Below are 17,045 nucleotides of genomic sequence, written 5' to 3' on the forward strand. Positions count from 1 at the left end.
TGTATTCTTCTTCAGCAACTTATTTCAGAAGTTTAGTATTTTCTCCTGAGACAGTAAGATGCCTCTTAAAGCTTGGTAGCAAACACATGGTTGATTTTTGTCTGAGAGTAAACTAAATATTACTAAAACTGCTGTAATTATTTTAAGAGTTTCACAAGGAAGACACAGCTTTAAACAATAAGATATTCTCAGATTAGTGTACCAGGACATGACTTAGTTTCTGTCCACAAGTGCTTACATAGGTTTTGTTCTTTGCTAAATAAAATCTTTTCTCTGTCAAAAAACAGTGGCTGGAACAAGAAAAAATTAGGCTCAAAACAAATTACATGGAAGAGTTTAGTTGGTTAGTAAGTTGTTGTCGAATGAATTTCTTGAATACTACATAAAACCTCAGTACAAAAAAGTTCCTGTTGAGTATGCCCCCTTGATTGTCACAGCCTCTTTACCCCAGAATCTGAGTAGAAAGGTCATGACAAAATTAAAACCTATGCTGAAAGATAATGTCTTAAAAGAAGTTTTTACAGAAGTAGATCACAAACTCATCAGAAGTAACTTCATGTACTGAGACATGCACAGAATTACCAGCCTGTCCCTGAGACAGAAGTGAAACTCTCACTCTTCAGTTACCATCATGTCCCCATCAAAATTCCCAAATTTAACCTTGCAGGTCCTGGAACATAATGTACTTTATCTCATGCACAAATGTTGGCATGGAAACCATGTAGGTGAAACTGAACTGTTCTACAAACTGTAGTTGCTGAAGGACAAACATCCAGATGCTTTGGGAGGGAAGTAACATCATCGCTGTCAGCTGCAGTTCTCAGAGGATACCTGCAAATGTAGTTGATAACTATTTCTAGAAATGGATCTACAGGATTATGAACTTTGTTCTCTCTCCTCCACCCTCCTAGTGTTATTACACAGCATCTATTTCTCCCTTAAAGGAAGAGGTGCCTGTCACCTGTTCTCCTACTAATCCCTCTGTACCTGATTCCTAGCTGCTTTTTCAGATGGTGATGGGCTCAAAGCAGCTGTGTTCAAATTGTTTAACTTAGCAGCTTTGCTGCTTACATCTGAACACAAATAAAAGCGTATGTCCCCAAAAGCTTCTTTTGCTTTTTATGGCTACATTAATTGCCCTAATTGATTAGATGCTGACAAGCATAACTTTGGTGCTATCACTCACACAATTTACATGCAAATTGGTAGATTTGTGACTTCTATCATAAGTTGGGGCTTAGCCTTTGTTAATGTAGCTGAAATAGCACTTCTGGGTTTGCTGAAATAGCTAGTTATGTGTTCTTAACTCTTCCCTGCCCCTTCCCCATCACGTGGTGTGTTTCAGTTGGCCTTAAGTCAATCTGAAGGAATGGTTTGGGGATGCTGAGCTGACATAATCGGTCCCCAGAAGGGAGAGGCTCCCCTCCCTCTTGATGTTCCTGCTCTTTCCTTTGCTGGCCCTAGCTCTCACTTGAAGCACTTCGAGTTGAATCATCTCTCTAGATGGGGAGAAAAACAGATGAGCTGGAATGGCTTTCTGGGACCTGTGTGAGTTAAATCAGCTTGCAGAAAGATTGAGTGCCAGCACTCAAGGCGTGAGAAGCGGTGGGACTGTGGCTTGGAGCAGAGCAGGGAGGAGTTGGGGGTGGGGGGAAAGAAAGTGAGACCTTGCCTTTTGGCAGCAGCAAGCAGTTAGATGTTATCAGCTGGGTGTTAAACGCAGCCAGTCTCTCTGCTTCATCCGTGGGGTTGTTTCTGCATCATTGTGTAAACTCTTGATGCAGGCATCCAGTCAGTGAGTTGGACCAGCTTGCTGATCTGGCTGAAAACTAGTCCTGCCACCACATCTCCCCAAGTACGGAAACACTTCAGCCTGACAAGCAAGGTCATCCTGCTCTGGCCACAGGTTTGCTGCACAGGCAGCCGCGATAGGAGGTCTGGGGCAAAGGCGAGAGTACTCCCTCACCTCAGTTAGGAGTGCTGGGGTGAGTGGGAACTGTGGGGCGTCCCCAGGCTGTAACTTGCAGGCAAAAACATGAGAAGTGCTAGTCCTCTGCATTTTTACATTTTCAGTCTGCTGGTGTGTCAAACCTCATTTGAGTTACTCTGTAAACCTGGTCAGCCAGGCTAGAGTGTTGCACTGTGGTCCACTTTCTTATCTGGCAGTTCTAGAAGAAGTCGTCTTGCTCTCCAACTTATTTAATCACAAATGTACATTTTTCAGCTTCAGAATTTAAGTAGCGTTTATATAAATTCAGGAAGCTGGGTATGAGTTTTTAGAGCAAAACTGCTTGTACTAGGCATCTGCTTTCTTTTCCTGAAAGACAGGAGGCAACCCAGTGAAATAATAGAGAACACATGCTGCCTCCTGAGAGTGTAAAACTAAGTTAAAGACACGAAATTTAGTGTGTGCTTTGATCAGCAAATGATACTCAATAGAATTAACACACTTGGAGCCCAAAAGAGTTAAATGTGTACGAAAGTTTTGGATGTCTCAAGGGTCTGACCACACCCTCAAGGGTCTGACCACACCTTTCTGCAAGTAACTGTATTTTGTAGTTGAACATAGTACTATCATTATGATACCATAAATTTGGAAGCAAATGATGTGTAACTAATAATCCTTCTGTGGTGGCAACTGTTTCTCAGGAAATACATGAACTGGGTTGTACAGCAGAAGTGCACAGATGATAGTATGATCTTGATGAAGTGTTAGGAGCATACCAAAGGTGTAGTCTAAAATAGTGATGGCTGTAATACACTATGGATCAACTCCCAGATGTTTTTGGAAGAAGAGAGGTGAAAGAGGAAGTTTGGAGTAGCAATTTGCTACGGCAATAACTGTATAGATAAGTAGAGTTAAGCAGACTTCTTGTAATTTTGTGGCCTTTGTGGTATGGGAGGCAAAGTCCTCAACATCTACACATTAGGTTGACAAAGAAAAATGAGTTATTAGAGTATGAGCAAGCATTAATCTTTAGAATGTCCTTGTATGACAAGGAATAAAGTTACCAGTGTTTCCAGATTCCCCAATCAGTCACAGGTTGGTGGCTGTGAAACCAAAATTGAAGCACCATCTCTCATTGCTCTTTCCTTTAAGTAAATGCTGTGTAGCAGTCTTTCTCTTAAATGGGTTAATTCCGTACAACTCAGACAACACTGAATGTTTCTATGGTAAGACAATTCAGTAAAGCACCAGATGTTTTAGTAATAACGACTGCTGACAGAGGAGTAGACTTGTCAGTGCAGGCTATGTATGACTTTTTGTAGATAACTGCTAGCTTAAACTGGGTCAAGTCTGATCATTCCCCAGATGGCAGGGTTTCAAGGAAAATCCAAGTTGCAACAGCAAAGTGTTTGGGTTTCATTAAATGCTAGTTTCTGCTTTTGCATCGTGACTGAACTAATACAAGACCTAGTGCTAAGATATCTGTGTCGCTAGATACCTTTAAAGCAAGGTTTTAAAGAGACGTCCGTGTGACTTCAGTTTATGCACAGACAGATAATGAACAAAGCTGATGATCCCAGGCAAGCAGCCTCGTGCTTTGACCATGATCAGCATCAGCCTAGATGCTAGCAAACAAGCAGTTAACATTGGTTTTGCAGACTTGCTGCTTCACAAATGGCTTGACCCGAGATGGCTTACTCCAGGGGGTAGATGGGTACAGGGACCTGGGTGGTGGCCTACCCGAATTCATTAACATTTCATTTGGCCTTTCTCTTAACTATTGTGAACTTGCATGAAAGTGTGACAGTAACTTCTTGAGGTGGTAGATTTTATGGCCCTATACAGTGATCTCACAGGTGGATCATACCTTCAGGTCTTCCCATGGCTTGCCTGATTTTGGGCTTTATAAATAACTAGCAATCAGGCATCTGATGCAGTATTTGAATACAGCAAGTCAGTCTGTTTGAATATGCGTCAGTGCTTCATAACCACAGTTTGTGTGTACCAAAGTGACCTTTTATATGAGAATGTGGACAAAATAGAATTAGTGGACAGTGAACTACCCCTACAGGAAAGCATTAAGGTAGGCCACTAAGTGTGAACTAGCAGCACTTGCAGGTGGGCTGGTGAGGCAGAAAATCAGGATGAAGATCCACTCTTCAGGAGTGATTGAGCTCTCTGCAGGAATGGGCAGTGTTTCTGTGCAGGGAGCACTGTAGGGTGACCACAAGGAGGTAGAAATGGATTCCTCTCAAACTTGAGGAAGCACTTAACTATAACCTGCTGATGCAAGTGTAACGTGACCTTTAGTCTGTGTAAGTATCCAGGCAAAATACAGATGCAGTGTTAGGTTAGGCAGCCTTGTAGAGTTGCTTTAGGTGGAGGAAAGACTAGAAACTTCAGAAACAAGTATCTATCTAACAGTTCTTAGATACCACAGTGAAGGGGGAGGGCCATGTGAGATATGTTCACAGGATTCTTGCGCAGATACTCAAATGGAAACTTCAAGTAAGAACGTTACTTAGGGAGTTGGGGAATAAGCTTTTCCAGGTTTGACTTGCTCACTTAATGTTCTATAATGGTGTTTAATTTGAGAAACTTTTACCAAATGTCTGAACAATGTGAATGAATGACATCCGAAAACAAACAGTAAAATATCCTAAAACAAAGGGATGAGCATTGTGATTCCCATTTGTATTCAGCCTTAAGCTTACCAAAACTGAGAAATTTTCACTGCAGAACCGACACACACACAGTTGCTACCAGAAAACCTGTAGTTCTTTATACTTCTGTCAAAATAAAATACAGTGTTCTTTGAAGAAAGGATTTAGTTTTTATTTTGCTGGTGATGTTCAATAAGCTTTCTCATCACACTTACTGAAAAGTCTGTCATGACACAGGGTTGTCGTACTTGAGAAGGGAGAATAAAAAGACGTAGACTAATTTCTGTTTTCAAGTATTTCTATGGTGCTGACTACATTTCCCTCAGCCATGAAAATGGAGCTGGTATGTTCTGGCCTCTAATTTACAGCTTGGGCACTGCAAATGCTTCTGTAGCGTGCCCAAAACCAAGTATTTTTTTTTAAACTGACTTTTTGTTTGAGGTCACTAAAACTGACCACAAGCTACTTGAAAATATACTTGTAAGATTGACAAAAAGATTATTATGGAATTAAGCAATTACAGGTCTTCTAACAAATGTAATAAGGGCTTTAATGTTGCATCTATAGTATTTTTAAATGCAGAAAACTGGGGAAGTGTAGCTTAACTTTATTACAGTGTTAGTTTGACTTGTACCTCTAATTGACTTGTACCTGCTTTAGATACAATAATGAAGAAAGTAGTAACTATGTACATGGTTAAAGACAGGGTTCAGTTTCTCCTCAGGACTACATATTCCTTCCTAGTTATTTATTTTTATTAGATTTTAGCCTCTCACTTTCTGGGCCTACAGTAGACTGTGCAGGGATGAAGAAAAGTAAAGGGGGTTAACTTTGCAAAAACTTTGCCTCACTCACCGGACAAAAGAAAGTTAAGAGATGTATAAAAGGTTCTGGAAGCCCTGATGCAAACTTCCAGGGATTCTGCAGTGTCATTGACATGCCAGAAGACAACTGTGAATATTTCTTAAAATGTAGCCTTCGTAAGCTTTGGAATAAGGAAATTTCAACATCTGGGGGTGAAAGGTAGAAGTGGGTTTGTTCCAGCTGGTGGAGCAAAAATCTTGAATATCATTCCGTTTTCAGACACCAAGGGAGGACTGAAGGGTGGCAGTCATTCTCACTTTGTGCTCTGCTGTTAAAAATGCAGTTCCAGTAGTTGATCTTGGGGTTGGTTTGGTTTTTTTGTTTGGTTTTTTTTTTTGGCTTCAGCAGATGGCAGTAACGCTGAAATAAATGTAGAGTTTCCGTGGGTGTTTGAGATCAGTGGATGCATCCTGAGTTACTCCAGCTAATGGCACAAGGTGCCTGGGGCTCCTTGTAGAGCTTCATGAGGGTTTAGTGTGAACAGCCCTCAATTCAGCAGTAAATGTATGAATATAATACCAGTGGGGGTGCTAAGGACAGAGGAATCAAACGTGTTGAGATGCTGTGCGTAAAGGCTCTCAAACTGTGTGTAGCTGTTATGAAAGTATTTTGCAAGCTGAAAAGTACTTCTATATCTTGCACTGCGGTGAACGCTCCCAATGATGCTTTTCTGTTTCCATCTATTTCTATTTCTGTGTAGCTTCTTAACCTAAGTGAATATCCGAGTGCCTTTTCAAAACTAAATTAGAAAGAAACTCTTTTTTCCTCATCATATCAGTCCTCTATGTGCTGGTTTAACATTTTTCTGTGAAAGCAGTGCAATCTTTGACATTTCTTCCACTAGCCATTGTCTTGGCAAGATCTGTTGTACTTCCTTTTATCACTGAAAGCTGCCCTTTCTTCCCTGGCCCTGTGGGTGACCTTCCTGTTGAAGCCTCGCATGCCTTGCATTGCTCAGGGTGGCCTTCTGTTGTCTGACCTTGCTGCTTTGTACTTCATCCAAAAATATGCAGTGATCTCCTTTTGGTTTTTGCCCTGTGACCAGTTTATTCCTCCTTCCTATAATGGTCCACTAGCTTCCTGCCTTCTGCTTCATCACTTTAAATTTTATACCAGCTCTTTATGATGCTCATTCTTTCCTCTTCATCTCCCTTTCCTCTGTTGTCCCAAGGAGTCATGAGGTAGACAAGGTTTCTTTCATCTCTCTGGATAGCCTGAAGGCTTCATGGATTTTTAGATATCTTGTAATTTTAAGCTATGTTTAAAACTGGCTGTATTAATATTTTGCTGCATCATAAAATTTTTTTAAAATGACTTTTTATAAAGACTCAGAAGCTAAACATCAGTTTTTGTTTTAAAAGTAGTAATCTGACTTTTTTTCTCTAGATGTAGCTGGGATAGGGAGAGGGTGAATTTAGCAATAGTATTCACAGTTCTGTTAATAATCCAGCATATTTTGACTAAAAGTCTTCCTCTGAGGAGGAGAGAGGTTATGAGGAGGAGAGAGGAGGAGAGAGAACCATACTCTTGTCTGCCTATGAAGGAAAATTTGGTCTTGTTACGCAGAAATGAAGATGAGGCAGCTGCAGTGAGGGAAATTCTTTATAGGATCAATCTTTGTCTATTGCAGAAACTTTTTTTAAAAAGTCTTCACTTGCATGTGAAAAGATGTATTACGTAGATTTGTTTCCCAGTTGTATTATGTGGACAGTGTGGAAACCATTCTGTGGCCAAATAAGCATTATTGCTTGAGGGAAATAGATCCTTAACATGTATTTGCAATATCTACCGATATGAACGTGCCTGTGGAAGCCTTGAACTTAATGATTGATGTCTGTTACAGGTGACACAAGAGGAGGGTCAGCAGCTAGCACGGCAACTTAAAGTAACATACATGGAAGCCTCAGCAAAAATCAGATTGAATGTAGACCAAGCTTTTCATGAACTTGTCAGAGTTATAAGGTATGATAACTTGAGACCACATAATTAATGTCCCTACATTAATGGATAGGTACAGCAAATGTATTGAAATGTAGTGGGATCTCACTGAGAAAATCCTGCCTGCTGTTACCTGTAAACTTTGACCAATGCTCTCCATTATGAAGTATTACTGTGTATTAGGAAAAAATGTTTACATGAATATAATATGTATTTGAAAGAGAATTTCTTCACCTTAGTCTCTCAGATTTTATTGATCGCCCAGTAAGTAAGCCTGATAAACTAAATCTGAGATTGGCCTTCTGTAAAAAATGGTGTTTCTTAAAAAAAAAAGGCAACCCCAAAAAAACCTGTCACTCATCTAATCAGTAGTTTGAGTGTCAAAAGTAAGTCCATCCTCTAGTTATAAAGTGTAAAAACAGTAACTTTATATACAGTATTTATTTTTATTTAACTGAAAATGGTTCTATGAATTTAACTTGAAATATCTATTTCCAGGAAATTTCAAGAACAAGAGTGCCCTCCTTCACCAGAGCCAACACGGAAAGAGAAAGACAAGAAAGGCTGCCATTGTGTTATTTTCTGAGAATCCCAAGAACCAAGCTATCAACTGCCAGATTATTTTTTTCTTTCCATCATTTTACATTACTTCTGGTATTGGTCTAGCCTTATATGTGCATGTCCTAAAAGTGGTCACCACAATAGCCTTAGTCCAAGAAGCTGGCAGAATAGTTCTTGAAGAAGACTCGGTCATCCTGGGGCAGACTTCAAAACAAAACACTAAGGCTGCTTCTCTAATACCACAGTTCCTTTCTTCTCTCCCTTAAGAGCTTGCACCTTGTGGAGTTTTATTCGCAAAAGAGATGAAACAAAACGGTGTAGGACAAGGTGTTGAAGTCATGCATAAGTTGTCTCTTGTGAATTAATTTATTTTTACTTCTGACATTTCACTAGCTATTACAAAGACCTATATTGAAGTATAGAGAATACTTTTAAAAAAAGGGGTGGATTGGCTTTTTTTGCCCTCAGTTAAATTAGACTTGAGTATTCAGCTAGCCTTAAGAAATCTACACTGAATTTCATTGTCAGCATTTCATTGTCTCATTTATGCTGCAGTTTTATTTCAGTGGCCAAAACAGTCTACTGTATTTATTTTATGAATCCAGAACAGCTACAGGATGATTACTACTACTATTAGGATATGGCCAAATACCTGAGCTCATTCTGGATTGAGGCATTTCAGCTTATTAAGAAATTTCACGTCACTTGTTTGGAAACAAATTGTGTCTTCCTTTGTATTTCTGGGTAAGGGATTAAGGAAAACTAAAATTGTAGCTGTTTTTGTTTCATGTGATATAAAAATGAATTTGATCTTTCCATTGTCAGAGATGATTAAATGTTTTTGCTATATACTTTTATACATTATTTTCTTATCAAACTAGTTAACAAGTATTTTTATATGTTTGTAAGCAAATATGCTTTCACAGCATAACTTGTGTATATGTAAAGATGAGTATTTAATTCTCACAGTTCACTTTTAACTGACAAAATGTGGGATTTGCCAAACTGTGGTAAACTTCTTACTCTTCCGGTTGTACCCAAGAATGGCCAATTATGTGCCTGCCCAACACACCCATAGAGTAAAATCTAGTGTTGTGTTTTAATGAATTTCAGTATCCCTTACTAAAGACTGACCATTATGTGAATTATTAAACTGTAAGACTTTTAACTGATTGTTTAGTTAAACTGTGGATGGTTGTTTAATTTTGAGTTCTGTGGATTGTGTTTAAACAATTCAAGAGTATGTTCCCTGATATTGAAATACTGAGTGGTATTGCACAGTTGTCACCTTACTGAATGTGTCCAACAGTTCTTTGAAACTTGATTATTAAGCAAACCCTTGTATAACTTCAGGTGCTAGAATTAAAGATGATCTAACCATTTATCAGGGGTAAGCACACTGCCTCTTTCTGACTCTCTTCCAAAACCTGAATTTTTTGGGGGTGGGGAGGAGGGGGTGATAGGTTGTGCAGGCGTGCGTTTCTTTCTTCAAGTTTGGAAGTAAAGAAAAGCCATTTCAATTTAAATAATGATAGGTGATAAAAGCTGTTGTTTGTTTTGACTTGCAGTATGTAGTCAGTGGTCCCATCAACAATTCTTGTGTTTTCAGGCTATGCTCGCTGTCAGGTGCTCTGCTATAAATCTGTAAACGTCTGCTGAGAAAACAGTGCTTAAACAAGTTCCAGTTACCTTTACAGCAGCAAAGCATTAAACCTAGAAGTAACACTAGTGCCATGCATAGCAGGGGAATTTAAGTTTTTCATGTAGTTCAGATTAGGTTGTGTAACACTGTTTTGAGAGAGTGGGTATAGCTTCCCTCCCGCCACTCCCCTTTAAAGTTATTGGGTGATGGAAGGCTGCTTATGAATAATGTGTAAAAGATTCAAACAAGAAGTTACAGCAGAAGTACATTTGAGAGATGGATTACACTTTTCAAGTCAAATGTAAGGAATTACAGCCTGTAGCAAACACCATGTGCTTCCTTAAATATGTAAAGCTCTCTGGAGTTAAGTCACTAACTGTGTGGCATTAGAATGAGTTAAGACAACAAATGACAGCATGTGTGTTGAGACTAAACCTGTGAGGTGCAAATATCTTCAAGTTTCATCAGTTTTTTCCTTTTAATCTTTCACTCATGATAGATTGGTTTTAAAATAGCAGTCTTACATAGGTAGGTCTTTTAATATGTTACTCTAATTCTTAGGGAAGGTGGAGGGCACCACACCCTTGCTTTTTCTCAAATGGAAAGCAGAATAGCTTTGAGGTGGTTGACGCTAGGCAACCTACTCCCATCTGTTAAGCCACATTGTAAACATGCTAAACTACACAAACAAGTTAAACAGAAGTGGGACCACCAGCTCCTGCTATGGAAGTCTGCTCTAAGTTTATTAATTAAGACAGTGTATTCCTGTGCATATGTTCTTAAGGCTTCTGCTGGAGAGAATGTGCAGGGAAACCTTCATGTCTTTTTGAGACTGGTTCATACATGGCACTTTAAAGAGCTGTTAAATGCAGGCATTTTGATCCTACTCTTCAGACTTGAAGTAAGTATTTAGAAAAGTAATACTTTTTTTGGCTAGTAACGGTGATCTAGGTGGCTGTGAGTTCGAAACAGCTTAAGGTATTCCAATGATTTGCTTTTCTAATTGTTGTACCTGAAGGTAATGGTGAAAAATGGCGCTTCTGTCCCTAGTGTGGAGCTTGTAAAGTGCAATAGTGACCTTGTCAATCTTCTCAAAAGTAGTAGCCCCAATCTATACGCCTTAGATTATTTGTGAATTTACAACATTGCCACCTTGCTGCAGGATAGCAGTTTAGCTGGCAACCTGAGACAGAGTTTCTTATGACTCTACCTGGCAGAAGAAATGCTTTAAAGATTTGTCACTTATGTTTGTAGTTACTTCAGGTCAAGGCCGCATCCATAAATCATTTAAATTCACAGTTAAGGAATTTGGGATGCTTACCTACATATGACCTGCCCCTCCTAGAGCACAGAGCAGGGTCTGGATCTTTGTTTCAAAGCACAAAGTCATTCGCCTTTCTGGAATCTCTCACTACTGAGCCTACTACTCCGCTGGATGAGCAGGATTGACCTCTGCTCATAGGCAAAAGCCTTTCTATGCAATTGATGAAGTTTTATGAGTGGTCCAGAATCGGGGAAGAACTACTTCCATGTAAGTACACCATAGTTCCTTATGCCTGCTCTGGTTAATGCATTTGCTTTCTCTGACCTAGCAACTCTTCTGCATCAGTACTCACATGCTAACTAACATATACAGGTGAAGAGGAGAATTTCCAGAAGTAGAACATAACCTCCTCTAAAATCATATATTTTTTGTGACGTGGCCTGTTCAGGGGAAGTAGAGCCACTGATATGGATGACAACTATAAATTTACCTCGATTGTGCAGAAAAGAGAAAAACAGAAGGTAGGACTACTTGCCTGGTCTGTTTCCAGCCTGTTGCATTGGGCATCGGCCTGAACTGTGTGTCTGCAACCAGTCAGCCTTTCTGCTGCAGGTTAAAACTAACCTAGTGTGGTAAAACTGCAGAGCTGTGTAGGAATATGAGGTGGATGATTTTTCTGTCAAAGTTCTTTTCCTTTTGTCTTTCTAATAATGTTTGCAATGTCTTGGAGCATGCAGGACACACTGCACCCTGGCAGTGCCCTCCCTCTCCCTGCAGAAGAAGGAATGCTCCTCCGCCACCTCCTCATTATGCTGACTGGTATGAGGCGACCAGATAAATGCCCTAAGCAAGCCTGGCTAGCCCAGTGTAGGAGCATGTACTGAGATGAGCTGTTGTGAAAGGGTTAATAAAGCAAAATATGTTTGGAAGGAGTTAACACCTGCTAAAGCCAAGGAAAACTGATGTATGCATGGCCTTGTGGTTAGTCATCATTGACAAAGTTCAAGTCTGGATTCAAACAAAAATATTAGCATAACACTCTTCTGACATCAGTTTATATGACAACATTTCACCCGTGGCGTAGCTGTAGCCATCACTGATGGGCCATGCCACATAATCTCGTTACAAAGCGTTAATGAGCTTTTTCCAAGCAGAATATTCTGGAAGTCAGTCACCACAAGCCAAGCGCTGCCAGAAGTTATCTGCACTTAGTATTTCGAAGTTTGTTGCCTGGAAAAGCTCAGGAGTCTGCTAAACAGGGAATGCGTTTGTTCACTTGATTTAGGCATAGATTTTGGAAGTTGATTACTCTCATGTTCCAAAACCATGATAAAAGAAATACTCAAACTGAACTTAGAAAAACACTCACGCTAGAAATGCAGGGGCATGGTGGCGTTCCTGCGTTACTCAGCTGACCCGCTGTGGGGCGGCAGTCTTTGCCAAAACCCAAAGGCTTAAAATTGTTAAGATGGGCTCTTGGTCAGAGCATCCCGAATGGTAAATGCAGTGTTTACCATGTGTAAATATGGCTTCTCTGCCATACTTACCTGGTTCTGTTGGAAAGCTGAGCTAAAATTGCAGGCTTGAGGCAGACTCTGGGTTTTAAGTGGGGGTAAGTAGAAGTATGTTCAAGGTCTTAATCCTTGTGTTGTGTGGCATGTGTTGTAAGGCCAGAAAAGCTGTGAATGGTCTCGATGCTCAGATATTCTCAGAGCTCTGACCACAGGAACACTTGGTTGAAAGGAATCAATTTTTGTTCTTAAAACTTTGTGGCTGTCTAGGCCACTTTCTTGATCTTTCTAGGCTTTTGTTCAGGCTGTATGAGGAACAGTAGGAAATGGGAAAAATCACCAAGGAGTGATGAAGAAGGAGGAAAACAGCCTTGGTACTTTGTTGTGATTATTTATAAGGCAGTGGACTTGCATAGGGAATCCCCCTCTAAGCAAGGGATGAAAGGTGGGATTAAAAAAAAGCAGTGAGTAAGAGCCATGTGGAGTGAAGTGAAGGCTGAAGGCAGAAGGAGGGGAAAACTGCTAACTACGGCCATGGAAAGTTCAACCAAAGCTGTAGCAGCCCCTCGGTGCTCACCCACTGTGCTCTCCTGCAGCTGCCTCTAAAGGGTGGAGTGTCCAAAAGGCTTCCCTATGGCTCTGTGGGGCTAGAGGGGTGCTGCCACCAGATTGCTCTGGCCCTAGAGTGGGTCTGCAATAAATGTGAAATGCACAGGGAATTATTTTGTTGACAGCCACAAGATGTCACTACTGGTAGGCATACATGTGAATTTAAAGGGCTTTTAAGTGCTGCTTTTACCAAGACCCTTGTACAGAGTTAAAGTTCTTATTTTTAAAAGCAGGGTAGGAATGAACTACAAGAACCATAACAAAGCTGTTGATCTGGATATGGATATATCTTGATATGGAGCTGAGTAATGCAGCCTGATCTGCCCCCTGTATAACAACCAGCACCACTAAGAAAAGGCGATGGGTGATAGTAGTAGGCGACTCTCTTCTGAGAGGTACGGAGGCACCCATCTGCCGACCGGACGCACTCTCTAGAGGGGTGTGCTGCTTACTGGGGGCTCGCATCAGGGATGTCACTGAGAGGCTACCAAGCCTTGTATAGTCCACTGATATTATCCGCTGCTGCTGTTTCATGTGGGCACCAGTGACACAGCCAGGAGCAGTCTGAGGACTATCAAACGACTTCAGAGCCCTGGGAGCGGCGGTAAGGGACGTGGGAGCCTAGGTAGTTTTTTCATCAATCCTGACAGTCAAAGGGAAGGGATTTGAAAGGGCCAGTCGAATCTGGCGAGTCAACAAATGGTTACGGGACTGGTGCCACAGCCAGGGGGTTGGCTACTTAGACCATGGGGCTCGCTTTGAGAAACCTGGTCTACTGGGGGCTGACAGGGTCCATCTGGCAGAGAAGGGGAAGAGCATCTTCAGTCTTAGGCTTGCCAAGCTGGTGAAGAAGGCTTTAAACTAGAGATGCTGGGGGAGGGGAACCTCAATCCATCCCACTCCTACCAGTTTGATGCCAGGGCCAGCAATAGATGCCCAGAGCCTGGAGAGGGAACACAGGTCAGCAGGAGAGCGCCTGAAGAGCAGCACAAAGGACCCCCAGCCAGTAAGACAGCTTCATCGGGGGCCAACTTAAATGCCTCTATGCAAACGCACATAGCATGGGGAATAAACAAGAGGCGTTAGAGACGTGCGCACGCCTGCAGGGCTACGACCTTATTGGCATCACGGATACGTGGTGGGATGGCTCTTCTGATTGGAGGGTTAGTTGTTATAAGGGTAGGAGAGCATCTCGGGAAAGTATTGCTATATATGTGCTCTGTTGTTCCCTGCTCATTTGATTTCAGTCACTGTCAGACACACAGGACCTTTGATCTGACACGGTATGGCCGGTCTTGTGTCAGGGACAGATAGCAATCTTTAAATTAAATGTAGATTGGCTATGAAAACTACTTTCTTCAGAGTTGTTGCTGGAATCCAGGAAGCTAATAATGCTGGAATATTGGCTTTATTTGCTGAGGGGAGTCTTACCGTGTTGAAGGATTATGTGTCTGTCATTGAAGTTTCTCACTGTCATGCTGACAAAATTTAACATTACTTCACTTAGAATCTGACTGCACCACTGTGGTGGTGGTGGTTGAGACAAGCCGTAAACTGTCTTCAGTAACTATGCTTAAATTTAGAACTGTTCAAGTTCTGGTTGCTCATTCACAGTGTATTATTATATGTTCATTGAGTGTTTACTTCGTGTCAGTGATTAGTTTGTTATTTTGAGAGTGACTCTAAAAAGAAAGTCTTACTTTCTTGGAATTGGCTCTGAGACATATTTTAACTGTTAAAGCTGATCGAATATTGATTGGCTAATTTGCATATCCAGTAATTTTTATAGTAACATATATATGTAATAAAAAAATAAATAAACTAGCTGAAAATAATAAAAAAATAAACTAGGTGAAACTCATTTGTCCTATTTGATGCCCCTGGGATTTTACTTTTACAAAACATGCTAGAATTCAGTTTGAGACTTCACTGGCATGTCAAATTATGCAAGCATTGTTCATGTGTGCAAAAAGAGATAAACCTCATGGGTATCTGCCAGAAGTAGGAAAGATCTCTTCAAAGTAACAGTAAGCAATTCCTGAATGTTTTGTTTTTCTGTATGAATTTAGCATATCGTGTTCATTGTTATCAAATCTTCATCTAGCTACTTTAAAACATGATGCCATCTCTGTTTTTTTCCTTTAAGGTAAAATATTCTCCCATGTTTTTTTGAGAATGATTCCCCCCCCACCCCCGGATATCTTTCACACTATATTTTAATCTTTTCAACATTGGAGTAGAAAGTATGTTTGTGTCTCAAACTCCCCATATCTTCTACTGGTTCCACAGTAAATCTTTTCTGGGTTCAGATTTTGTTGTACTACTCAATTTTGCCAGTAGTCTGTGGTTGCAAAATCTGTGTGGGAATCTTTCTTTGTCTGACATGTTCAGTGTGAACATTGTAATGTTGTATGGTAAAGCCAAAAAATGGGACTATTAGTATTTCTTCCATAATCCAGTAGCTGTGAACATGGGGAATCACAAAGAGGATCATGCCACAAATAGCAGCCCAACTTGTTTGCTGTCCTTAAACAGCATCTCCTGGTGCCGTGGCTGGAGACAGAGGGCTGATCTAAAGGGGTTGTTGTGCCCAGATGATCGTTGTAGGTCCCTTCCGACTGAAATATTCTGTTCTATTGGGCTGACCCTGTAAGGCAGCTGTCAACTCATCTGTGCACAATAAGCAGGGAGATACCAAACTTGGAAAAACACCTGTCTGTATTGGTGCCAGCTATTGTGTCTTTGAACATTGGCCTTTTGAAATGCGCTTCTGCTTTTTAAAAGTATTTGAAATACAGATTGCATAGAACATGTCTATTCACGCATTTGGTAATTCTTACAGTTTTGGTTTCAAGTAAGTGACGTGTGATCTGTACTGTTTTCAGTTGTTTAAAAGTGTTAAAAAGTGTTAAAAAATTAAATGTGGTTTTAATTAAAAGTGTTGATTTTTAGCGTATCGACAGTTAAGTGGCTTAGGTCTTAGATACTTTTTCACCACTCCTTTGCCTTCACAATGTTGTAGCATTTGAGTTTTGCTGAATGTCTTGATTGAACGTTTTCTTAATTTACAAGGAAGGTGTATGGAGACTGGCTTACCCAGTTGGGAATCATCAGCTCTGAGACTTTATGCTTGTTAGCCTTACCAAATCAGAATTTTATCACTTTTGCAAAACAAATTTTTGCTGTACTGCTTCTATCACGGTGAATGGAATAATTTAAAACAAAGACCAGAGTCCAGTATGTGTACAATTTTTGTATATGTACCCAGGCATTTAATAGTGTAATTGGAAAAAATCTAATTGCTACTTAGTGAAGGGAGGCTTAGCAGGCTGGAGTTGTATCTTCTCTTCTATTGATTTTTATACTCTTACGGCTCCACAGTGAAGTCAGTAGAAGCAGACTGAAATATCATGTGCTGAGAATATTTCGTCCCTCCCTTGCCTTCCTGCCTCTCAGTAAAAGACAGAGGTTACAGTAAAAGCAAGCAAATCAGCACTTTACTCATAGCGCAAGGTCAGACTTCATCCTGAGATTCGGTTCCCATCTCTTCTGAATCTGGAATGTAAGAAAATAAAGACACTATCTTTTCTCATAGCTAATGTGCTAGGATATTTAGGTAATGTGCTAAAATGTGTTAGGAGAAAAATGAGCTTGGTCACAAAAGTGGATATAGGTCTGAACGGTGTCGAAAAGTCACAAGTGCAGCTCCAGTCATCTTAATAAGTAGGGATTTAGACTAGATATAAGGAAGAAATGTTTTACGCTGAGGGTGGTGAAGCACTGGCACAGGTTGCCCAGAGAGGTGGTGGATGCCCCATCCCTGGAAACATTCAAGGTCAGGTTGGACGGGGCTCTGAGTGACCTGCTCTAGTTGAAGATGTCCCTGCTTATTGCAGGGGGCTTGGACTAGATGACATTTAGAGGTCCCTTCCAACCCAAACTATTCTATGTTTCTATCTATAATTAAATGGGGCCATGTGTCAGTGCTATTTCAGAGTATTTTGTTCTGTGAACTCTGTAAAATCCAGATGGTCAGTAGCTAGGG

At 40.6% G+C, this 17,045-nt stretch overlaps 1 protein-coding gene across 1 annotated transcript in view; it reads left to right on the top strand.

Annotated features, from left to right (window-relative positions):
• Positions 1-9,355, top strand: part of RRAS2 (related RAS viral (r-ras) oncogene homolog 2) — a 13,555-nt gene extending 4,200 nt beyond the window's left edge. Inside the window, exons 4-5 of the mRNA XM_009332233.1 lie at positions 7,319-7,437; positions 7,912-9,355. Of these exons, the coding sequence (XP_009330508.1) occupies positions 7,319-7,437; positions 7,912-7,999 (207 nt within the window). The 3' untranslated portion in view covers positions 8,000-9,355. The remainder of the gene's footprint in view (positions 1-7,318; positions 7,438-7,911) is intronic.
• Positions 9,356-17,045: the final 7,690 nt, after the last annotated feature.

Source organism: Pygoscelis adeliae, unplaced genomic scaffold, assembly GCF_000699105.1.
Source record: "Pygoscelis adeliae isolate BGI_AS28 unplaced genomic scaffold, ASM69910v1 Scaffold839, whole genome shotgun sequence".
In the NCBI taxonomy this organism is placed as follows: Eukaryota; Metazoa; Chordata; class Aves; order Sphenisciformes; family Spheniscidae; genus Pygoscelis; species Pygoscelis adeliae.